The following is a 25,011-nucleotide window of genomic DNA, read 5'->3' on the forward strand; positions in this document are numbered from 1 at the left end:
TTCTGGGGTGCTTGAGTGACTCAGTTGGCTAAGCGTCCCTCTCTTGATTTTGGCTCAGTTCATGATCTCAGGGTCATAGGTCGAGCCCCACGTTGGGCTCTGCACTCAGCATGGAATCTGCTTGTCCCTCACCCTCTGTTCCTCCCTCGGCTTCTCCTCCACTCATGTGTACTCTCTCTTAAATAAATATTATCTTTAAAAAAAAAGAAATTTTCCACTTCTCTCATCAAGAGTAGAGTCTACGTCCTCTTCCTTTGAACCTGGTCAGGTCTTTGTGACTGTCTCAATTAACGGATGACGACAGAAGAGATTCTATGTGACTTTGAAGGCTGAATCATAATGGTAACACAACTTCTGTCTGGCACATATGCTCTCTCTCTCATTCTCCTGCCACATGCATTTCTAGTTCTGAGCTGCCATGCAAGAGGTCCACTCTCCTGAAATCACAGTGCTGAACAGACCACACACAAGGAAACAGAGATGCCCAAGAATATCAGGCACTCCAGTCCTGCAGCTGTTTGCGTCTTGCCAACCCAGGTAGGGGACATAGGAGTGAGGAAGTCTTCGAGATGATTCCAACCCTGCCACTGTCTGATGTGAGGTACCTCTCAAAGAGCTGTCTAGCTGAGCCTAGTCAACCCTAGAGAGCTGTGAGAGAGAATAGTCAAATGATTATTGCAGTCTCAAGCAACTAATTTTTAAGATGATTTTTCATGACTGTAGAAAACCAGAGCAGCCTAACAGCTGTAGGTCAGGCTCTGAGGTGCCATTCATTCCTGCCCCACATTCTAGGCTTAGATACCTGCAGAAGTGTCCCTGGTCCTTCCCATTTCACCTGAACTCCCCCAAGGATGAGGACTCACCACCCTGAAACAGCCAGCCTGATTCTCAGTGAGCTCTACAAAGTGAAACCTATCTCCCTGTGAATTCTACCTCCTGGTCTTTTTTTTTTTTTTAAAGATTTTATTTATTTATTTGAGAGAGAGTGAGAGAGCATGAGTGGGGAGTGAGGGAAGAAAAAGCAGGCTCCTTACTGAGTAGGGAGCTGGATGTGGGGCTCAATCCCAGGACCACAAGATCGTGTCCCAAGCCAAAGGCAGCTACCTAACAAACTGAACCACCCAGGTGCCCCTCTACCTCCTCTTAACTGAGAGCACTGGGACTGTTCAGAGCAAGCCAGGTTCCCCCTCCACAAGCAAACTTTCAATTATATAAAGACCTCTTTCTTTCTTCTTATGAATTTTTGTTTCTCTAAATTTTGCTTTTTTTCTTTCCTTTTCGGTGTGTGTCTAACTGCTTCCCCAAAGCCCCTGAGGAGCTAGGAGAAGAAGTGATGAGAGACAAAAACTCTCTGTAAGGAAATCTTCAAAGGGCAGTGATGTAATAGAAGATAAAAATCAAGATTTTATATGAATATTATGTATTCACTAGAATTATAATTATGCAATATAAGTATATAAAATAGACCATGAAGTAATACCCCTCCATAGAAACATTATATTAGAAGTGTGATTTTCTGCTTGATTTTCAAAGTTTCCTATACTATCATTAAATTACCTCCAAAGAAAAATAAATAAATAAATAAATAAATAAATAAATAAATAAATAAATAACCTCCAAAGAAGAACATGGTGTGTTGTGGCCTAAGGAAGGCAGAGATGCTAATGCTGAAGAGATGTCCTGCCTACCATATGTATGTGCCTCACTTTAGCTCTCAAAGGCTTTCCCTACATCCACAAAGATATAAAATGATTGTATTCATGCCCAGTCAGCCTGCTCAAGGTCAGCTGGATCATCTAACCTTTGGCCAGCTCCCAGAAAATCAGTTTAACCAAAACAAGTAAACTAAGATTCACTGTTTCCAGACTGTCCATAGTTTTTCTCTTTCCTTTCTCCTTTCCCTCATAAATCCTCTTCCTGTCTTGGTTTATTAACAGCTTTGGATCATCTCCCTGGCAAAGGGTCAATTTGCATGAAAAAAAAACCTAAATATATCTGAATAATTTTTTTTTTTTTTACTTTTTTTAGCATTAAAAGAAAGTCAGTCTGGCTTTTCATTTTCTAGCATCAAAGATAAAAAGAAGCTGATCAGCACTATTTATTCCAGTTTATTTAACATTGCTTTCCAACTCTAACATTCCGCTATAGTCCACTCATTGTTCCTGAATATAACCTATGAATGCCTTACTTGTCTATTTATTCCCAGAGCTTCTTCTATGTGGTTTTCTTTGAGCTTCCAAGCTCAAATTCTCCCACTTCTCTGCATTCCACAGAGCCAGGGCATGTACCATTTTGCACATTTCATAAAGCACCTTTTGGATCAGTTACGCTTTTGAAGTGTCTTCTCTGTTCAACAAGTTTGTCATGCCTGTGAGAGTGGAGATAGTGTATTGCACATGCCTGCTGTCCCCACCATAGAAAGCATGTGCTTAATACATATTTTTTATTCCAATAGAAAGAACTTTTCTGAGTCAAATACAACCTGAGGAGAAATGGAATCCACCTTTTTAAGTACCTACTATGCGTTAAACTTGTAGTAGGTTATTTCCTTTACTTTATTTCATATAATCCATATGCTTTGACAGCATCCTCCTTAGGCAGGAGGGGCAAGAGAAGCCCCTCCCAGTCCACGGGGCCAAGTAGTTGTAACCACCAGAGCCTATATCCCTTTCTTTCATAGATTATGCTCTGGATCCAGGGACATTAGAATCCTCTGTCTAAATGGCCTGGGTCCCCTTTTTAGGGCTTCCACAGACCTCTTCACACCCAAGCACAGACCTTGTCCAAGGGGTAGCCTGTAGGTGACTTCTTGGGGAAAGGGCAAGGGCAAATTAAGGAGAGAAGAATAGAGCTTAGACTTGCCAACAGGACTCCAGAGTGAGAGAGCATTTTCCAGTCTTCCTCCTTTATGTGTGTACATATACATCTGAAAGCTAGGAACTGCTAGTCACAGAATAGGAGCGTCACTACTTATACCACTTATACCTCATCCATTCAGCTCTTTCATTGGAAAATACCACATACTCTGTTCAAAGGGTCCATGACCATCAGGATGGAACCAAACTTTACTGCTGGGATTATGCTATGTGAGAACAGGAAGGAGCATTGAAGAAACCATTAGGGGTAGCCATTCATTTCATAGATAAAGACACTAAAGCCCAGCAAGGATAAGCTGATTGTTCAGCATACACAGCCAGTATGACTGTGTATGACAGGGCCTTGACTTCAGGGATGTGCTGTAGCCAGCTTGTTCCAGCTTGTAAGAAATCAGTTGTTAAATCTGCAGGAATTTTTCAAGCCTGTGACCATGGTAGGAGTATTTACACCACAGGAATTGGCTTTCTTCTCTCCTCCCCCTGAAGAGCTAATTGTTAGACATTTACTAGAGCAGCATTGGCCTTGATTTTCTTTCCTATGTCTTGAGACATTGAATGGAAGCTTCTTAGGCTCTAAGCTGTTCTCATCAGCCAGTTATCCTGCACTCCCTTGCTTCTCACTTTGCTTGAATGATTTCTTCATCATAGGGCTTCCTGTCCAGATTTCCCCTCAGAAATCTCTAGACTTGTCTATTCAACTATCTGCTTGACATCCCCACCTGGGCATCTCACTGTCATATGAAACTTGACCTATTAAATAAATAGGTCACTCGATTCTCCAGCTGCTTCCTCCAGTCGGCTTATGCCTCAACACCATTCACTACTCCTCCAAAGATGTGCATTGGAACCTGGGAAGCATCCTTGGTTATTCCTTTTTTTTTTCCTTCATACTGTGGGATTCAATTATGCCCCCCAAAATGTGAGCTGAAGTCTTTACCCCTGGTACCTGTGAGTGTGACCTTGTTTGGAAATCAGGCCTTTGCAGATGTAATTAGCTAAGATGAGGTCACATTGGAACAGGGTGGGCCCTTCATCTAATCTGACTGGTGTCCTTATAAGAAGAGGAGGAGAGACACAGAGAAAGACCCAGGGAGGCCACCATATGATGGCTGAGGCAGAACAATGTAGCTACAAGCTAAGGGACATCGAGGATCACTGGCATCACCAGGAGGTAAGAGAAAGACATGGAGTAGATTCTCCTCTAGAACATTTAGCGAAAGCATGGCCCTGTGACATCTTGATTTCAGATGTCTCTCCTCCAAAACTATAAGAGAATAAGTTTCTGTGGTTTTAAGCCACTTTATTAGTGGTAGTTTGTGTCAACCAAGAGGAGAGGCAGAACTGAAATAAAACGAAAGCATTTATTTGGGGTCTCAGAATTACAGTTCGGGGAGCAGAGATTCAGGTAGTAAACTCACATTATGTTGCACTAGGGAACAGAAGTTAGGAGTTTTTAAAGATGAAATGGAATGCTTATATAGGTTGTTTATGAAGATTTTGATTCGTGTTGGTGGCAGAAAACATCTCGCTAGACATAAATGGTTGCTAAGGCAGTCACTAAGCAAAAGTCTGTTACTGAAGCAAGTTGCAGAGTCCTTGGAATATTTAGGATTTGGCCCCATTCAAAAGTTCATGGTTCTACCCAGTGAGAACGTGCAAAGAGCCCATTTCCTTAATGGCCTCCTGGTTCCATTTTAAAACCCCTTGATATAGCTGCCTCCATTTTATTTCACTTTTCACAATTATTACAGCAGCCATAGGAAACCAATACATCTCACAATCTCAACCCTCTCCATGTTCAATCTACCAGCAAGATCTCTCAGTTACATCTCTAAATAAAACTCAAATCTGTCTTCTTCTCTGTTACCATATTAATTTAGGCCACCCTCATCGTCAGCATGGCTACTACTACCATTTCCTACCTGGTCCAGACTTGACTCCTCCAATTCATTCAGAAAGATCCATTCAAAGCCTCAAATCATGTTACTCTCTTCTTAAACATGTGATTTCCACTGCTCTTAGTATAGTGTTTGGATGTCTTACCATGGATTATAAAATAATACCTGATCTTTGAAACTCCCCCTCCCCCTCACTCTCCCTACTCCAGCTCCAGCTGTTTTGTTGTTGTTGTTTTTAGTTCCTCAAATTTGGCAAATCCCTTTGCAGGAAGTATTTACTCTGCCTAGGGAGGTCTCCATTGTCCCCCTCCTACTTACTACCTTTCTAACTGCCTGCTCTTTATTACCTTCAGTTCTATAAAGTCTTTCCCTCCAACTTTGTGTTTTTCCTTTCTTTCTTTCTATGGAAGATTGCATTTTTGATGATAGTCGTAAATAAGATCTGCATATCACCTACCTTCTGAGGGCCCAAGACACTGTGGCTCTGAAGACAGCCCAAATATCCTCAGAAGAGTACCCTCAGGGGAAACAAGTTTGACCCCTATGCCATCATCAAGCCCCCTGACCACCGGGTCAGCCATGAAGAAGACAGAAGACAACAACACACTTCTACTTGTTGTGGATGTCAAAACCAACAAGCACCAGATCAAACAGGCATTGAAGCTCTATGACATTGATATGGTCAAGGTTAACACCCTTGGTCAAGCCTGATGAAGAGAATAAGGCATATGTTCAACTAGCTCCTGACTATGATGCTTTGGATGTTGCCAACAAAAGTGAGATCATCTAAACTGAGTCCAGCTGGCAAATTCTAAGTAAAAAGTTTTTCACCATTAAAAAAATATATATATATAGTCATATATATATGACTATAATAATATCTCCCTTCCCACAAGCTTTCTACAGTGTGAATTTGCTATTCCCACACCAAGAAATGGAATCCAATTTCCTTTTTCTTGAATCTAGGCTGGCCTTAGGACTCCCTCATTAACCAACAAGAAATTGCTTAAAGTTTTGTCGTGGGACTTTCCAGGCTAGGTTAAAAAATGTCATGAAGCTTCTGCTAATTTCCTTGAGACATATGGTCTGGAGGAACCTGGCCCCTATATAAACAATCCAACTCCCCTGAGACCACCAGGCTGGAAACACCATGCATGGATGCTCCAGTTTCCAGTTCCATGTGAGCTCAGTCTTTTAGCTACTCCTAACACCAAATGTATGAATGAAGCTGGTTGGATCCTCTACATCAGGCCAACCACCAGCAGAGTCCCACTGAGTGACTACAGTCACTCCAGGAGGAGTAGAAGAATCACCTAGCCACACTCTGCCTGAATTCTTAACCAACAGAGCCGATGAGACATAGTCTCATGCAGTTTGTTACGCAGCAATGGTAATGGGAATATCCCCATAGTAGCTCTTCACAAGCATTTATTTATTGGTCTCACACTTCTAAGAGATCGGAAGCTCCATGAGACCCGCTAGCACATCTGTGCTGCTTACAATCACATCTTCAGTAGCTAGCACAGAATTTTCTAGCCATTCAATAAAGATAAGATTACCCCCAAAGTTTTACTCCTGTTTTAAGCTATTTAAAGCTTATCATTGTACAAAGATTTCTGGGATACCCTCTGCTGAATGAAGCAAAGGGGGAGCTCGTCCACTCTCAGTCACCTGTAATGAAATCTGACATTTGCAATTTCAGTCACGAGGAAATAACTTATAACTAATTTCTTTCAGACTTCTAAACTGACCAGTCTGACTTAGAATCTTCTACTTAACTGACAAAATGTATTATGTTATATTAATATCTTTCAGAGGCTGAAGTAATTTGGTAACTTAAATGTTAGAAAGCACCTTCCTATTAAAAGTGGAAAAATAAAAGCCTGATTAAGGAGAGACTTTTCCATAGCAATAAGAGATAAATATTATTTCTTATTTTTCAACATCCATTTTAATAAACTCATTAACCTATGTGATATGATGTTTCTGCCAGTGGATATTAGGGAAATTTACAATAGTTGAACTGATCCCCATTCACTTTAAACAAAATAGAGTAGGAAGTACTAGCCTCATTTACATAATTGTTTTGGATTCCCTAGACAGAAATAATTTCCAGGGTTGTCATGTCCAAAAATAATCTGCAATTCAAACTAGAGGCTTCATTTTTTTCTTTTCAACTTCTTTGTGATAAGAATCTAAACTGTCTGATGTTGTTAAATCTTGCCTGAACTGTTTTATACATATCTTGGTCTCTTGTTGCAAGATGATTCTGACCACTCTAAAATTAGAGTATGAGCATGACAAATCTTTATTTTTTTAGAGCCCATCTCTTAAGATATGTGGAAATGCTACCAACCACAGATTCTTCTCTCAGCTAGGCCTCAAGATATTTTCTTAAAAAGTCATCTAATATATGTGCCCAATAAGTCTAGGATTAAGTTACTACATAAATGTCATTCAAAACATGGCTACAGTTGACCCTAATGTGGAGGTTAGGGGTGCTGAACCTTCTTGCAGTCGAAAATGCACATTTAACTTTCAACTTCCCACAAATTTAACTACTACTGTTGATCAGAAGATTTACTGATAACACAGTTGATAAACATATTTTTATGTTATATGTATGATATATGGTATTCTTACAATAAAGTAAACTAGAGAAAGCTATTAAGAAAATAAGGAAGAGAAAATACATTTACAGTGTTGTACTGAATTTATTAAAAGTAATCTGTGTATACATGGATCCACATGGTATAAACTTGCGTTGTCCAAGAGCCAATTGCAGTTATAAATTGATTACTTTGATTTCCCATCAAAAGTAATGAGCCATCTCAGCTACATAACCTCTTATGCACTCAGAGACAGTCCCAAATTGTGGAACTACTCATGTAAAACTCTTGGACTTTCTTTTTTTAAAAAAATATTTTATTTTTTTAACTAATCTCTGCACTCAACATGGGATTCAAACCCACAACACTGAGATCAAGAGTTACATGCTCCACCAACTGAGCCAGCCAGGCATCCCAACTCTTAAACTTTCTAAGAATTATTTCTCAGAGATGGTTTCAATTATTATATAAGGCAGGATTGGTTATGCTATGTCACCTTAACAAATAACCCCTAAGTCTCAGTTAATTATTTCTTGCTTATGTTACATGAACAATTTGGAGTGGCATATGTGTGTAGGGGGGGGTTTCTACCCACTGAAATCACTCAGTCACCTAAGCTTGACAGAGATCCCATCTTGGGATGTGTTTCCAAGATCACAAAGCCAGGAAAAAGGGCACTTGACAAATTGTACACTAGCTCTAAATGTTCCTGCCTAGGGGTGATGTGTATCTCATGTCCTCAGACTTCAGTAGCCAAAACAAGTTACAGTACTGTGACAATTTTCAAAGGGTGTGGAGAAGTGCAAGCTCTCCATGAGCCTGGCAGGAAATAAGAACCAGAATGTTTGTGCACCGATATAATGGTTACCATGAACAAGGTGACTCTGAGCCTCACGAACGGTGAAGCAATCTCTCTCTTCAGTATGGCGTATAAATTCCAGACTTTGTCACTCTCACCTAAGATTTATTTCTAAGTGGCCAGTGGAAGGCAGTTAAAATAAAGCTTCAGAGAAATAGTACTTCCTTTGAAAGAAATAGTTGATTTGTGTTTGCATAGGAAGATAGTATTCTGAAAAAAAAAAAAAGAAGAAGACAGTATTCTGTATCTGATAGTAGCTCCATGACTTCAGAGCTAATTATTGTGAGATACCGGATAATCTGTGGATTAATTCTCTTAAAGAGGAAATGCTTTGGATCTTTCTAGTCAAACTATCCTAAGGGACCATCAGCATCAGCATCACCTGGAAACTTGATATAATTGTAGATTCTTAGGCTGTATCCCAGATTTACTCAATCAAAATTTGATTTTAACAAAACCCTTAGGTGATCCATGTGTACACTAATGTTTGAGAAGCGCTGGATTAAGGTATCTGGGGTATGTCCATGAAATCAATGATATACCATGTGTGAAATTCCATAGCTGAAGTCCAACATTTAAAAAAGAACTTTCCTTTTTTAAATTTGGATTTTTTTTTTCAGCCCAATTGTCATAGGGCTGAGACTCAAAAAAAATTACGGTTTTAAATCATAGAAGCAAAACGTGCTCTACTTAAAAATTGCTATCTGCATAACGTTTTGCTTGTTAGGTGGCCCTAATGAGTCTGGCATCTTATTTTTCCAGTCTCAAAGAGAATGGCAGTTGTGCGACATTATTACCTCAAGGGAGGTCAGATGACACCATGGTGAGCACAACTTGCACATATCATAATACTGAGCAGTGAGAAGTTCAGGTCCCCCTCCTACCCCATCCCCACACATTTCTTTGGATTAATTATCAGGTCTTCAAAGGCAAACTACTGCTTCCAAACTTTAATGAATGCATATATTATCATAGCTTATCTCAGATTCCACCTGTCAGGGGGAGATGCTATTATTCTTGTGGATGTGAATGACACCTCGTTATTAATATTAACACAGTAGTACGTATCAGAAGTGATAGTCACTTCTGGTTTTTTTTTTCCCTGAAAACAAGAATATTTCCAAAAAGAATAAAATGTAAAGGCTGAAGTGAACTGAAATAATCATACAAAATGATTTCCTCCCCAAATTGCAAGGGTGGGGTGCTTTTTAGGAAGTTTTAGCAAACAATCTCAACCAGCTAGGAAAAGGTAAACCTAATTTAGTACTCAACAATAATGTCTAGGTTTGTTTAATGCTTGTTGTGAAAATAATTTCACTCTACATAAATTTCTTAATATAATCGCCACCTGGGGAGAGAAAGAAGCTACAAACAAATCGTCGTACACTTTTTGGCTCCATCTCACATAAATAAGCTAAAATTTATCCACCAGTTTTATGATGCATTTTCCTGTAAACATGGCTTCATCTCAGAACTACTGCAGCAAGACACTGAAAACATTTAATGAGAGACATAAAACATGTACAGATAAGGTAAGTAAATATTTGTGTATTCTGAGTCACTAAGAGACACCTCAGTTATCATCCTTGTAAGTTAGATGTCTTGACACAGTTTTATTCCCAATTGTTTGTAGATATTCTTCTGCTACTGCTAAAATAAGTGAATTTCATCATTAGTAGACACATAAAGCCTGGCTAAGGTGTTATAGCGCTGCCTCTGGGTTTGGTTTGATAAAAAACCTGTTCCACAGGAACGTAAATCATGTTGCTTAACTGGAATGTGAGAGACTAGACTGAGCAGAACTCCGAGGAATACCATTTGCTCTTCTATTATTTTAGAAAAACATGTAAGATTTTGACACTGATTCCTGATCTGACCCTCAAGAGGTGAATTTAGCTCTAAAGGAATGACAGTTGTGATACAGAACTCAAACTTGTCCAGGCACCCGATGCGCAGCCAGCCGATGTCTGAGACACCAACTCTGAAGCAAGGAGAGCTTTGTTATCAGAAGGGCAGCCCAAGGAGAAGGCAGGGGACCATTCCCAAAGCTGCCTTGTACTGTTGAGCCCAGGGACAGCTTTTGTATGCTTGGGGAAGGAGGTGAATACACAGAGGAGGGTGAAGGTTTCTTGAAAACTTGACTGGGGGGTGGGGCCTTGAAACAATCTGGAGATATGCCTTCTTTCAGACAATGAAGCCCCCTTTGGGACCTGGCAATCAGGTAAGCAGTTAAGTTCAATACAAATGTTAACATCATAAGGTCCCCGTTGGGTTACTACAATCAGTGGGTAAACAGGGGGTGGGAGTGGAAACAGCAAAGTTAATGGTTGATAAGAGGCACAGAAAAGATAAATAAGTAGGGAACAAAATGGAACATGGAGCTAAGTTAATAATGCAACTAATGCAACTATAGTTCTGCTTATGCTTTTAAAGTAGGTCCAGGAACCAGGTGTCCAGCCTCAGCTGCCTTATAATACATCTGACCAAGGTTTAGATATTCTAATGCTCTTAACATAGTTCTATAACCAGGCCATGCAAGGCTTCTCACAAAACCAGAAAAGCTCCTCTCTCCCCGTCATTCCTTTCTCACTCCTGTTTTCAATTACTGGTTTCTCAAAATCATTCAGGAAACTATGGAGGACCGTTAATAGGCTATTGGAAAGCCCAGAGCAACTGCCCAAGGACAGGCAAAATGCACTAATTCTTTTTAAAAGAACCTGGGAAATAGCCTGCAAATCATTGTCACTGAGTTGGCATTAGATGGTTTCTTTCTTATGGAGTAATGTATAGTAGCTATTATTTAGTTGTTAATGAAACGTGCTGCATAGTCTGTCTTTAGGCCTCTGTGTTTTCTGTGGTATTTTCTTCTCATCTTTGCAAAGTCCTACCTCATTCTCTTTCAATAGTTATGATGAGTTCTTGGCCAGAAACAGTTGCATAATACTGTCAGGTTATAGCTTATTTTCAGAGAAATAGTTTGGTCATCTTCAGTAGCATTAAACGGAATGAATTAATTGTTCAGATGCCCATATTAATGTGCAAGGCAGCTCTTCCTTTGTTATTCAGAAATTATTTTCATTTTATTTAGTTTATATTCTCTTTTAATGTGTTAAGAATATGCCCTTTATATTCACTCATATTTCCTTAACTAAGACAGAACTACTTACATTTCTTCTAATATATATATATATGAAAATAATGCTTTTCTGTGATTGTGTATCATCATGTCCTACACTTAAGTGCATCTTTGTAGAATATCACATTTGTTTAGTGCTGCCTAATTTTCCATGAAGCTTCATTCACTCATTCAATACGTGTTTATTGAGTATCAGTTACTTAGGGTACTTGAGTGAACAAAGTAGACAGAAGTCTCCACCTTTAAGAAGTGTACATTATTTTCAAGTTGTTGCAACTTCAGGTGATCTTTTAAAAAATAAAAATCCCCAGGATGCCTGGGTGGCTCAGGGGCTGAACGTCTGCCTTCGTCTTAGCGTGTGATCCCAGGTCCAGGCATCAAGTCCCAGGTCAGGCTCCCTGCAGGGAGCCTGCTTCTCCCTCTGCCTGTGTCTCTTCCTCTCTCTCTGTGTCTCTCATGAATAAGTAAATAAAACCTTAAAAAAAAAATAAAAATCCCCATTTAAAAACCCAACCTATTTGGCTCCTTCATTCATATGCACAAATCATAAACCAGAATTTAGATATAACATGTAACATTTATTTTGTGTCCGACAGTGTGTTCACCACCTTACATTTAGCTAGCTCACTTAATCCTCACAATAGCTCCAAAAGGAGGTACTACTATGCTCCTTAGTTTACAGATGAGGAGAGGAGGCTCAGAGAGAGCACTTAAGGAGAAGCAGGAAAATTAATAAAGAGAAACCTCACTAAAGTGGACTGGGGAGGTAAGAGAGGGGAGTACCACTATGTCAATGACAGCAAGAACTGCCAGTCACAAACTCCAATCACAGACCCAACTACAGAATCCCCCCTGGTGAAGAATCCTCAATTACAGGGCCCAACAGAAAAAAAGATGTACCCTGCATCTCCTCCAAGAAATTCATGACCTCTGCCAGTCAGCCAATGAGAAACCCTCATCGCTCTGAGCTCTTGCTTCTTTCCAACGGACTATCTTTCAAAACGACCCCTTCCAATTTCCTCCTTCTGCTCCATAAAGACAACTTTCCCTGGCTGTGTTTGTGGGGTTCACCAATGGTTTGACTGTACCTTGCTTGTCTGGAATTTTACAATTCCCTGCCATCCCCCACTAAATCCACTTCTCTGCTAGTAAAATGAATTTCGTTTTCAAAAAAGTCCATCAGGAGACACGGGGTTAGATTTCCCTGGGCTTACAACAGCCGTTCCAAACCTCAGGTAATACTTTGCATGCATTCGGTGAGTAGGGGAATGAATGGCTCATGCACCTTTTGGATCCCCATTTAGTTAAGCATCAACAACTTGCATTATCCTGGAACAATCTAGGCCTTTTGTGGGGAGTGAAGATGGGGAGGGTGGCAAGGGGCTTGGCTCTTCACCCGGCGAGTGCAGCAGGGGACTTGGGTGCTGTGTGCTCCGGGAGGTGGGAGGTGGTTCCCGCGGCGGTGAGCGCGCGAGGGAGACCGCTCCGGAGCCGGCCCGGGTTCGAGCTCAGCCCCCGAATGGGGAGGAACCCGCCGCTCTCCAAGGGAAGCTAACCCCGAGGCCCCCGGAGCCCTGAGGGCGAAACCCACGGAGCTTCCCGGGCGGCTGGCAGGAGGGGCTGCCTGTACAACTAATCAGGAGCTCTCCTTTGCGTGGGGTAAAGGTGCACGAAGTCGTGGCTGGCTAAGGAGTCACTGCCCCCTTCCCGCCTCGCTGCAGGACCCCCGAGCGCCGGTTTAAGCTTCTTCCCAGTCCCCATCCACCCCTCCCGCCCGCGCATACGCAAGGAGATTCCCAGCTGCCGCCCCTGGAGCGGGAGCGCATCGATCGGCTCTGAGCTCGACTGCTCGACTTGTCGGCGCTCGATCGAGGCGCGTGGAGCGTAACTTCCGGTAGCCGCGCCGTTTCCGGTTTTCGGTTCGTCCGGGACCAGCGCGGGCCTCAGGTGAGTTGGAACGTGTTCTCTGGTTCGCTGTTTCCGTCCTCCTGGTTGCTGGCCGCCCCTCGGCCTGACGCCCGCTCGCGGGATCAGGGAGTGGACGCGGCGCGGTGGTGGGGCTCCAGGCGTCCCCTCCTGGGTTCGCGGAGGGGTTGGCGAGAGGGTGGGGGCAGTTGGAACCCGACGCGCTGGTCCTGTGAGGCCCTCGGATTCAGAAGTCTTGTCTCTGGTGGGGGGGTTGGGATAGGTGGCCGCGTGGCCGCTCCCTGGGCTTCGGCCGGCCGTGCCTGTGGCCGGGGAGGCAGGAGGCGCCCTTTGGGCTCCGGGTGCCCTTTATCTGGTGCACACCGCCCCTGAACCTCGCGCGAGGTCTTTCAGAGCCGCCCCTTTGAGAACCTTGCCTTCAGTTTGACATTTCGCTTGTTTCCGTGACCCCAGCCTTTCCAGGTTTCAGGTAAGAGGGTCGCAAGCCTGAGAAGCGTTACCTTTCCCTTGTTCCCGAACAAATGCAGTGCCGATCTGTAGGCTTCTTCCCTATGGGTTTCCTTTTTTAAAAAAAATATTTTATTTATGTATTCATGAGAGACAGAGAGAGAGGGGGGCAGAGACACAGGCAGAGGGAGGAGGAGGCTTCATGCCGGGAGCCCGACGTGGGACTCGATCTCAGGTCTCTAGGGTCACGCCCTGGGCGGAAGGCGGCGCTAACTAAACCTCTGAGCCACCCGGGCTGCCCCCCCTGTAGGTTTTCTGTACTCTTCACAGACGGTGGGTTTAAAATGGTGAAATGAAGGAATATGTGGGGCACCCAAGGAAATAAAGTGGAGTCACGGTTTGCAACTAAAAACAAGGTAAAAAATGAAACAGCAAAGTGTGTGTGTGAAAGAAAAGTGCAAACGAAGAGACGCGGGCGGAATTCCCAGCCCTGCTGTTTCTTAGCTGTCTGACGTAGACAGGCCCTCCGCGCCAGCCGTTGATGACAGCTACTCCAAGTGCTCACTGCCCACATGAGAGCTTTGCTGCGACGTCTGTCGTTTTGTCTCCGAGTTCTAGTAGGTAAATGCTGTTAAACCAGCCCCATTTTACAGCTTTGGGCCTGAGAGTTTAAGGAACTTGCCTGCTGTCAAGCTGCTAGGAATAAACATAGATAGCGTTTGAATTCAGATGAGGTCGGTACTAGAATCTGAGCTCTGTAACCGTCATGCAATACCGCTCTATCTGAGCCCCATGATTTCAAGTGGGTTAGAGGTGACCTTAGAGTCAGGACAGCTGGTGATGGTGTATGTACATTTAGTAGGGGTGAAAACACTTTCTAAGTGTGGACCCATTAAGTATTGCTTGGTAAACTTCGTTAATATTCTGTCTTAGTGATTTTTACTGGGCGCAGATTTGCTAGTTTGTTTCTCATTTTTCTTAAAATCCAAAGACGGCATTTTAAAAGAATTTCATTAAATGGGGCACCTGGGTGGCCCAGTCGGTGGAGCATTGGACTCTGGGATCTCAGCTCAGATCTTGATCTCAGGGTGGTGAGTTCAAGCCCCAAGGTGGGCTCCGCCTACCTAAAAAATAAGTGAATTAAATAATTTCATTAAAAACGTTATTTTGTTAGGCAGGTGAAGAAACTGTTGCTTGTTGCAAGTGAAAAATAAATATGAAAATAAAGGTATTGGGGCAGCCCCGGTAGCGCAGCGGTTTAGCGCCGCCTGCAGCCCAGGGCGTGATCCTGGAGACCCGGGATCGAGTCCCACATCAGGCTCTCTGTGTGGTGCCTGCTTCTCCCTCTGCCTGTGTCTCTGCCTCTCACTCTCTCTCTCTCTCTCTCTCTCTCTCTCTATGAATAAATAAAATAAAATCTTTAAAAAATAAACCTTTAAAAAAAGAAAATAAATGTATTGGATGAAATAATGTTTTTAAAATCTGCCTAGGTACTTGGGCTCCACCCATGTTTTGAACCTGAGAACTGTTTTGTTTAAGAAGGAGGGGTAGCAAGTGCTGGAGAGGTTTTAAAGACTACTAACAAAGTGGAATTTTCTGACATTTGGGATTGAAAAGAAATTGTGTGGATCTCTGTGTTGTATCCTTACATAGTGTGAGTGAATGCTCTGCTTATAACAGTATTTACTGTCTTTTTAGGCAGTTTGAACAGTTTAACTGCAAACATGGATATCAGACCAAATCATACAATTTACATTAACAATATGAATGACAAAATTAAAAAAGAAGGTAAGTGCTTTTAAAAAAACATTTGTTTACAACCAAAGTGCATTTAATTACTAGCATCTTAAAAATTGTGCTCCTTGAAAACTTCTGATGTAGTAATCTTTGTCAGTACCTGAAATAATGTCTTCTTCCTTTTTTTGTAAGGATTTTAAGGCTTTTTAAAAACAAAAATAGGTAGGGACTGAAAATCTGGTGAATATGTTTTCACTCATAGATAAAATGGCTTGAAACAACTTGAAATTAGATAGTATAATGTGATTTTATTAAAATATGTAACTTTGTATAAATAAGTATGGTGGGGGGCACTAGGTGCAGTGTCATTGTATAAAGAGATCTGTCGTTTCTTTCACAAATAAATTGTTTTCCCCTCTATTTTTGCTCAGAATTGAAGAGATCCCTATACGCCCTGTTTTCTCAGTTTGGCCATGTGGTAGATATTGTAGCTTTAAAGACCATGAAGATGAGGGGGCAAGCCTTTGTTATTTTTAAGGAACTGGGCTCATCCACAAATGCCTTGAGACAGTTACAAGGATTTCCATTTTATGGCAAACCAATGGTAAGATGATATTATTTTGGTTTGATCACTATTAATAATATGTTAAAGTTTGTAGATACACACTTGAAACTTTGGCCATTTCTTTTCGCTTTTCATTAAGTGTTAAAGCAAGTTTAGGTTTATTTTATTTACACATTTGGGTTTATAGAAAAGTTGTAGAGTTTATAATTCACTAGTTTATGTTAGTTCAGATAGGCAATAGCAAAATATATTGAAGTATACGATGTTTAAAAAATAGTGGCAGTATAGGCAATATTCTCATCTCAGGAACTAGAAATTAACTCAGAAGATTGAAAAGAAATCTTTGTAAACTTGTAAAACAATACAAAACACAGAAATTATGGGTCAAAGAGGAAATCAATTTGAAGTTTCAGAAAATCGCATAGTGAAATACCACATATTAGAAGCCGTGTGGCCTAGAAAAAGCAGTGATCTAAGAAAAATTCATAGTTTTAAATTCATAGGTTTTATTGACGAATAAACAATGAGCAGCATTGAAATAGTTATGCATAGAAAATTTTAACCTCGGGAATGACATAGTGAGATTCACATTTAGCTGCTGTGTGAAGACTGGATTATGGGAAGGCTGGGAGGCACTTGGGAACTCAGGAGGCCATTGGTGTAGGCAGAGATGGTAGAAGATTGGATTAGGGTGGAAACAGTGTAAAGCAAGGGGTTCTACATCTGTGAGTACGGGGTTATGGATTCCTAGTGCTTTTTCCTGAGACTTGGAATGGGATGAGAAGAAACCTTGAGGAAAGAGCCACGGCGCAGTTTCCCAGGCCGTGCATCCTCATTCTGATTCTGCCATTAACTGGCTATTTGCCTGTGTTCATCTTTCACTGCCTATAAAATGTAAGCAAATTGGCTCTCCTTGAGCTAATTCAGAGGTCAGCAAAAACTATATAGGACTGAGTAGTAAATATTTGAGGCTTTGTGGTCCACGTACAGTTTCTGTCGCATATTCTTGTGTCTGTGCATGTTGTTAACAACTCTTTAAAAGTGTAAAAAAAAAAAAAAAAAAAAAGTCCTTGATTTATAGACCATACAAAAACAGGCCATGGGCTGGCTGGAGTATAGTGCCGATAACTGATCTAATCCCTTTATTTTAGAAATGAAGAATCAGGCTCAGCAAGGTTAATTGCCAGACTAGGTTATAATAATATAACCTATGGCAGTAGAAGGCCTTGAAAGCTAACCTGACACCCAGTATTATGGTTTTCCCCCACCTTGAAACTAGGAGTTGGCAATCTGTCCTAAAGGGCCAAATGGTATTTTAGGCTTTGTGAGCCAAATGATCTCTCCTGCAGCTGTGTAACTCTACCTTTATGACAGCAAAAGCAGCCATAGATGTGTGTAAATGAATCATTGTGGCTGTTTTAGCAAGATCAAATTAGCAAGACCTAATTCACAAAAACAGGCAGTGTTGCTGTGGTCAGTGGTTGGAGGACCTTTATATATAGCGCATCGTTTAGTTCGGGAGTGGGCACTTTTTCTCTGTTACTGGAGCAAGTTTTCTTTTCCTTTCTATCCAATTCCCTTTTTCCCATCACTTCCCATCTGATGGGTACCAGCTGTGTGGAAAGCCTACATGCACTCTTTTTAGTAAGTTGGAGTTTTCTGAAACCAGTTTGTCTCTCTTAGTAAGTAAGAAGAAAAGGCATAATGGAGATTGCAGTTGGCAGGAACATAAGACTGGGTTTTAGTTTAAATTTAAAATTACGTTAATACGGAGGAACGATTTCCTGTAGAGGATTTTAGGGTTGTTTTGTTGAGTTGAAATGACAAGTTTGAATGTGCCTGTTTCTCAGATAAAGGAAAGCTAGAGATTGTTTGCTGTGTTTGTTGCTGGCTTCACTTTGCCAACTAATTATTTTAAATCAATGGAAAAAGTCCAATAGACTGATAATGCATTGAAAGTATTTTTGAGTTCCATTTTCTGCCTTCAGGAAGATAGCAGATACTGCCAAATTTCCAGCATCCTGGAAGAGGAGGAAGAATATTCTCTGAGCTGTCTTGTTTTGTGTTTATTTTAGGTGGTTAGTTGCTCTTATGTTTTAACTCCCAACATACCAGATCAGAAACAAGCAAAATTTGCTATAACTTGGAACTTATAACAAAGTTATCCTAATTCAAGGATATTTGGTTTTTTAATGCCAAAAACACCTTAGTAATATAGAACCATCTTCCTGTTATGAAACCTTTGACATAAATGTAAGCCTTGCTCCTTTTCTAAGCTGCGAGTGTACTTTTTTTTATCCCTTATGGGTGTTTGGTCTAGACCACTTTTTTCAGCATTGGTACTTTTGACATTTTGACCTGAATAATTCTTGTTGTAGGGGGCCGTCTTGTTCATTGTAGTGTTTAACAGCATCCCTGGTCACTACCACATGCCAGTAGCATAACAACCCAGAGCATCTCCATTCAACAGCACTAGTTATCCCCTGTGGGCAAAATCACCTGGGGTTCAGAACCAGTAGTGTAGACCAGCCATTTAAGAATGATGATTGAGATCAGAGATTTTCACAAGTGACTATGTGTTAAGGACAGATCACTTAAGATCTGTTCAGGTCAGGGAGAAGGTTGAAGACCTAGGGGAGATGAGAGGGAGTCCTTGGGACCAAGTCAGAATTAGTCTAAGTCTGTTCCTTCTGGTCAGATGGTGACATGCAAAACCAGCAGTTGCTTGCAGGGGTAAGTCCACTTAGGGACCGTAAGGTATAACGGTCCAGGGCAGCCAGGGGTACTGAGCTTTGGGTATTGATGTGAAAGACAGCATGCTCCTCTCTGTTTCCCCAGTACACTCGTCTTCTAGCTGAAGAGAAAGACTTACTTTTGGATTTGACAGATTTACTGCTTTCAAACCCATGCTACTTTAGAAGGTCACTTCTTTCCTTTCAGACTGAGAGGAAATTAATATTCTGTAAGGCAATTTTAGATAGTAATTTGTAGGACTCTTGTGTTTTGATATGGTCAGAGAGATTGTTTCAGCTCATTCAGCTCCAGAGAAGCTTCCTAGAAATGGAAGTTGCAGTTTGCAAATAGATACACCCTAGAAAATAGTTTAACTCCTAGCAAAAATTTGGGGATGGGTGCTTGAATCTAGCTGTGTAATAATGCTTTAGACCAGGGCCATGGTATTCAGGGTGTAGGTTCCACCATCCACTTTCTGCTTGTAAGAAGTACAGAATCTCAGGCTTCACTCAGACCTGCATCAGAATCTGTAGTCTTACAAGCTCTCCGTGAAGTTCGGATGCACGCTAAAGTTTATGCTGGCATACTGTTCCTGCTGGCTGGCAGGAAGAAGCAGCAGGTGGCCTGGTTGCACTAGCTGCAATGCCATCCTTTGTTTCTTTTCAAAGCTTTTTAAAGTTTAGGTTGTTGCCACTATTAGTCATTGCATTTACAAATTATAGATGGGGTTCAGAGGAAAATCATTCTGACTCTTTAGTACTTTAACTGTGGAAATAATAAATTCCGTATGATACATTCCACAACTGATCAACACATCTTGACTCTCATTGAGCGTCCAAACTAAAGAGTAGACAACTTTCCCGTGCATTTTTCTGTTTTATGAAATTGAGAGCAACATTGGTACAGATGTTTCAAAGTTCTGTTTTTCCCATATGAGAATCTATGGGTTTTCTTCTAATAAGCATAGCACAATTTATTTTCATTTGGTGCTCAGTGTATTTGACAGATTTCCTTAGGGATATGTTTAAAACCAGCCTGTCGTGTATTTGTGTAATGAAATTTGAAATATTAATGAAGAGTGTAAACAGCCTTCAGCATAATGAATAGTAACCTGTTTCCATATAATTAAAACAGCGAATCCAGTATGCAAAAACAGATTCGGATATAATATCTAAAATGCGTGGCACTTTTGCTGACAAAGAAAAGAAGAAGGAAAAGAAAAAAGCAAAAACTGTGGAACAGACTGCAACCACTGCAAGCAAAAAGCCTGGTCAGGTGAGATGGACAAAGTTCCTAGGTTTGTTGGTGTTAAGAACATGATGGAGATGTCTGTTTTCCACTTAGGGATGGTCTTTGAGGTGTGTGTATGGTGCCTATGTGTGTTTGTTTAAAAGGTGCACTTGTAAGAAGCTGGAATCGGTGGAGTTCAAAAATTCCAATACTGGGCAGCCCGGGTGGCTGAGCAGTTTAGTACCGCCTTTGGCCCAGGGTGTGATCCTGGAGACCCGGGATCAAGTCCTACGTCGGGCTCCCTGCGTGGAGCCTGCTTCTCCTCTGCCTGTGTCTCTGCCTCTCTCTCTCTGTGTCTCTCATTAATAAATACATAAAACCTTGAAAAGAAAAGAAAATTCCAATATTTATATTTAAGCACCAAATTAAAATACAAACTTTTATATATGCAGATCTATATTAAACAGTTTTATTTGAATCTGTATAACCTTTTAGTTCCGTCATTCTTCAAAATATGTTTTAATATCTTCAGGCTTATTTCTCAAGTTCTACTGCCCATAAATAATGTTGTAGGTATTATCTTTAATTTTGAGTGCTACACACAAAGCTGCTTTCTTTGAACAATTCAGAAATTTAAAAATCTAATTTAAAATAACAGGTAACAATGAAATTATCATCCAAAAAATAGCTACTTCTAGATTGAAAGTGATTAGAAATACAGTTCTAAAATTTGACTTTTGTCTAATTGTTTTAAAAGAAAAAAAAAAGACTGGTTCTTGGGTTTTGTGTATATATATTTCTCTATAATTTTATATTTGCATATTATAAATAGTTTTATGTATTTCTCCATAATTTTAGAGATTACAGGTTAAATTTTATGACACAGTCTTTAAAATTTAGACGGGATCTTTCAAAATTAACTGAAAAAGTTTGAGTCAGTAATGATGTAAATTCTTAACGTAAAATTAAAAGGAATAAAATTATTTTCAAAAATAATACGTTTTTTTTTTAAGTTTTTTATTTTAATTCCACTATAGTTAGCATAAGTGTTAACATTAGTTTCAGGTGTACAGTATAGTGGTTCAACAGTCCTGTACATTACTTCATGTTCATCACGATAAGTGCCCTTCTTAATCCTTCACACCTATTTGACTCATCCTCCTACCGTCTCCTATCTGGTAACCATCAGTTTGCTCTCTGTAGTTAAGGGTCTGTTTCTTGGTTTGTCTCTCTCTTTCTTTCTGTTTTTCCTTTGTTTGTTGGTTTTCTTAAATTCCGTATATAAGTGAAGTCGTATGGTATTTGTCTCTGACTTATTTCACCAGCATTATACCCCCTAGTTCCATCCATGTTTTTGCAAAAGACAAGATTTCTTTTTCTCTTTTTTTTTTTAAATGGCTGAATAACTCTCCATAGTGATTATCTATCGATGGACACTTGGGTGGCTATTGTAAATAATGCTGTTATAAACTTAAGGGTGCATACATCCTTTAGAATTAGTGTTTTTGTATTCTTTGGTTAAACATTCAGTAGTGCAGTTACTGGATCATAAGGTAGTTCTATTTTTAATATTTTAGGGACCCTCCATACTGTTTTCCACAGTGGCTGGACCAGTTTGGATTCCCACCAACAGTGCATGAGGTTCCTTTTCCTCTGCATTCTCCCCAACGCTTGTGGTTTCTTATGTTTCTGATTTTACACATCATGTCAGCCATTCTGACAGGTGTGTGGTGACATCTCATTGTAGTTTTGATTGGCATTTGCCTGATGATGGGTAATGTTTGTCATCTTTTCTTGTGTCTTTTGGCCATCTGTATGTCTTTGGAGAAATGTCTGTTCATGTCTTCTGTCCATTTTTAGTTGGATTGTGTGTTTTTTGGGTGTTTTATCTGTTTGTAATATACTTTGGATACTTAACCCTTTATCGGTTATGTCATTTGCAAATATCTTCTCCCATTTTGTTGGTCTTTTAAAAATTAATGTTATTTTTATGCAGTTACTAAAATTATAAACCTGCTTTTTTAGAGCAATCAGAAACCTTAACTCTTTTCTATTTTTTTTAGGGAACACCAAATGCAGCAAATACCCAAGGAAATTCAACACCAAATCCTCAGGTAATCTTTGTATCTATGTGGTGCTTGCTTTTTAAAATAAAATTATAAACCAGCGAGAATAATATACAACAACTTGTCACCAAAAACTGAAAATAATTCCTTTTATAAGACATTAAATTATATTACACTTTAATATAGAAACTCACTTTTCAAAACATTTTAATTTTTTTGAGGGAGGGGAAAAATGAAACCTGACTCTGTTCCTTGCTTTCCATAATGTTTCAGTGATGGAATCAAAATGACAGATTTTGAACTCTGAAGGCAGGGAGTGAACATTTTTATTTTCCCTAAAGTACCTGCAAAGCCCAGGGCTTTACAGATGTACAGGTGGGGGGAATTGGCCAGGTAGACGTGCTCTCTTTCCATACCGGTTTGCCTTAAGCAGTGAACCATCTTTTCTAATAGAGCAGCGTTGTTTTATAACTACCATTGATCTGGTTTCTGAGAACAAATATATGTCTCTTTATATAGAGTTTTTAGAAATCTCTTAGCAAATCTCCTTGCTCAAGGCCTCAAGGAGAAAGATTTAGTGTGGTTCCTCTTGGTTCCTGGGATGCTCGACAAGATCCTTAAGGCCAGAGAATTCCTTGCACCTCAGAGCTTTCCTTCTTCAATTTGAAGTTATGTGTATTTTCCTAATTATCTACCTTTTCCTCCTTTGGAATCTTTCAGCAATTATAGTACAGTTTACAAATGCTAGCACTTAATTCTCTAAGCCTTAAGTTATTTTTCACACGTCATCTTTTCTCTTTATGAAAGACAGAGAGCCGCTTAGGTACAGGACGACCCTGTCCCTATAGTTCCACATGACCCCAGGTCAGGATATCAAATAATTAGTTTAACATCTGATAATGTTTGTTTCTACTTATTTGGGTATAACTAGATGCTCTGTATATCTCATTTACTTGGAGAAAACGTTAAAAGTCACCAAGTAGTGGCTTTAAATGGTAGTTCCAAATTTTGTTAAATGCTGGGAGACTGTAAACAATAATGCAGAGGATTGAAATCTGAGTGTTGGGATCCCTGGGTGGCGCAGCGGTTTGGCGCCTGCCTTTGGCCCAGGGCGCGATCCTGGAGACCCGGAATCGAATCCCACGTTGGGCTCCCGGTGCATGGAGCCTGCTTCTCCCTCTGCCTGTGTCTCTGCCTCTCTCTCTGTGTGACTATCATAAATAAATAAATTAAATAAATAAATAAATAAATAAAAAGAAAAGAAATCTGAGTGTTATTATTCAGGTAACCAGCTGAATATGGGCTATGCTACTGCCTTCTATAGTTTTGTTAGGATCTTTCAGTTATGTAACCCAGCTGACAGAGTTCTCCCATTACAACTGACTCCTGATGCTTAAAACTTATTGTTTTAAATACTATTAAATACTTTCAAGTTAATTAGTTTTGTAATTGTCCAGATTTGTATCAGGTGATTTGAGTGTCTGCTGAGTTACTGTTCAGTTTATGTTTATTTCTCTGGTGTCCTTGTTTTTTGACTTTAGTGTTTGATGTAGTGCTACGATTTCATAGTCCTTAATAAACTGGAATGTCGCTCTCTGAAGTTCAGATTTTAATGTAAGAGCTAAATGGCTTACTATACTTTTTATACTTAAAAGCTAACTGCCTTTTTTCTTTATAATAGGTCCCTGATTACCCTCCAAATTATATTTTATTCCTCAACAATTTACCAGAAGAGACTAATGAGATGATGTTGTCTATGCTGTTTAATCAGTAAGTTTTTTCAGAAACCAGTCTGTGTTGTGAAAGCCTCCCAACAGGACAAATAGCACTTCTGTGGGTTAAATCCGTTTGTGTATCACACAGCAGTAATTCCTATAGGTTCCTTGATTTGGTCTGGGATTAATCATGTGAGTTGAAGCCAATCTGCAGATTTAGCAAATAAAAAGCTAAATTACCTCTGATGTTTGAATAATTCTAATTGGTAAGTAAAACAAGAAATAAAGCTTAGATACAATGACAAGATTGAACTAGCTTATATTATACCTACATTTTTTTCATGGTATTATTTATATTTTAGACTCTTTCACCCTATTCAGGATTCTTGGTAGGATATGATATTTTTCCTAGACTAGTATCAGAAAGTTGCTTAACAAATTTAAACACAGAATAGACACTTATGTATTTGATATCCTTTATATATTTACATATATAAATTATTTCTCCTCTTACAGGTTTCCGGGCTTCAAAGAAGTACGTTTGGTACCTGGAAGGCATGACATTGCTTTTGTTGAATTTGAAAATGATGGACAGGCTGGAGCTGCCAGGGATGCTTTACAGGGATTTAAAATCACACCGTCTCATGCCATGAAGATCACATATGCCAAAAAATAACATATGGCATAGTTGTCTTTAAAGGACTTGGTGTTATTTAAAGTGTTTGTTTTGATAACATTTGGTCAGGCCATTTTAATAGTTGGGATGTGGGTGAGTGAAAGAAATTCTTGTGAATTTTAAAAAATAACTTAGTTTTTGTTTAGCCTTATTGAGCTATGAAATATGAAGGCCTCAATTTTGTACAATAAACTTTTATTTGTATTCTATACATAATTCTACATTTATTCCATCGTCCTATCACCAAATGTTTATGCTAGTCTAGAGCACCTCTTAAGATATATAAAACTAATAAGATGCTTTCCTAGTATTATTTTGGAGCAGCTAATGGCAGAAACTTTTTTTTTTTTTTTAAGATTTTATTTATTAGAGAGCATGGGTAGGGGGGAGAGACAAACGGAGAGGGAGAGAGCGAATCCTCAAGCAGAGTTCTTGCTGAGCAGGGAGCCCAATGTAGGGCTCCATCCCAGGACCCTGGGATCATGACCTTAGTCAAAATCAGATGCTTAACGTACTGAGCCCCCCACGTGCCCCCATT

General features: G+C 40.1%; 1 protein-coding gene across 3 annotated transcripts; it reads left to right on the forward strand.

Moving 5' to 3' along the window:
• Positions 1-13,229: 13,229 nt before the first annotated feature.
• Positions 13,230-24,682, forward strand: SNRPB2 (small nuclear ribonucleoprotein polypeptide B2). Of its 3 annotated transcripts, none has more exons than XM_026002381.2 (7): positions 13,230-13,325; positions 15,450-15,539; positions 15,920-16,092; positions 19,921-20,061; positions 22,080-22,130; positions 23,764-23,852; positions 24,314-24,682. In XM_026002381.2, the coding sequence occupies exons 2-7, from the start codon at positions 15,476-15,478 to the stop codon at positions 24,471-24,473; spliced, it is 678 nt and encodes a 225-aa protein (XP_025858166.2). In that variant the 5' UTR covers positions 13,230-13,325; positions 15,450-15,475; the 3' UTR covers positions 24,474-24,682. The 3 variants fall into 3 exon arrangements, with proteins under 3 accessions (XP_025858166.2, XP_025858168.2, XP_025858165.2); XM_026002383.2 differs by lacking the exon at positions 13,230-13,325 and adding an exon at positions 13,649-13,773; XM_026002380.2 differs by lacking the exon at positions 13,230-13,325 and adding an exon at positions 14,082-14,372.
• Positions 24,683-25,011: the final 329 nt, after the last annotated feature.

Source organism: Vulpes vulpes, chromosome 14, assembly GCF_048418805.1.
Source record: "Vulpes vulpes isolate BD-2025 chromosome 14, VulVul3, whole genome shotgun sequence".
NCBI lineage: Eukaryota > Metazoa > Chordata > Mammalia > Carnivora > Canidae > Vulpes > Vulpes vulpes.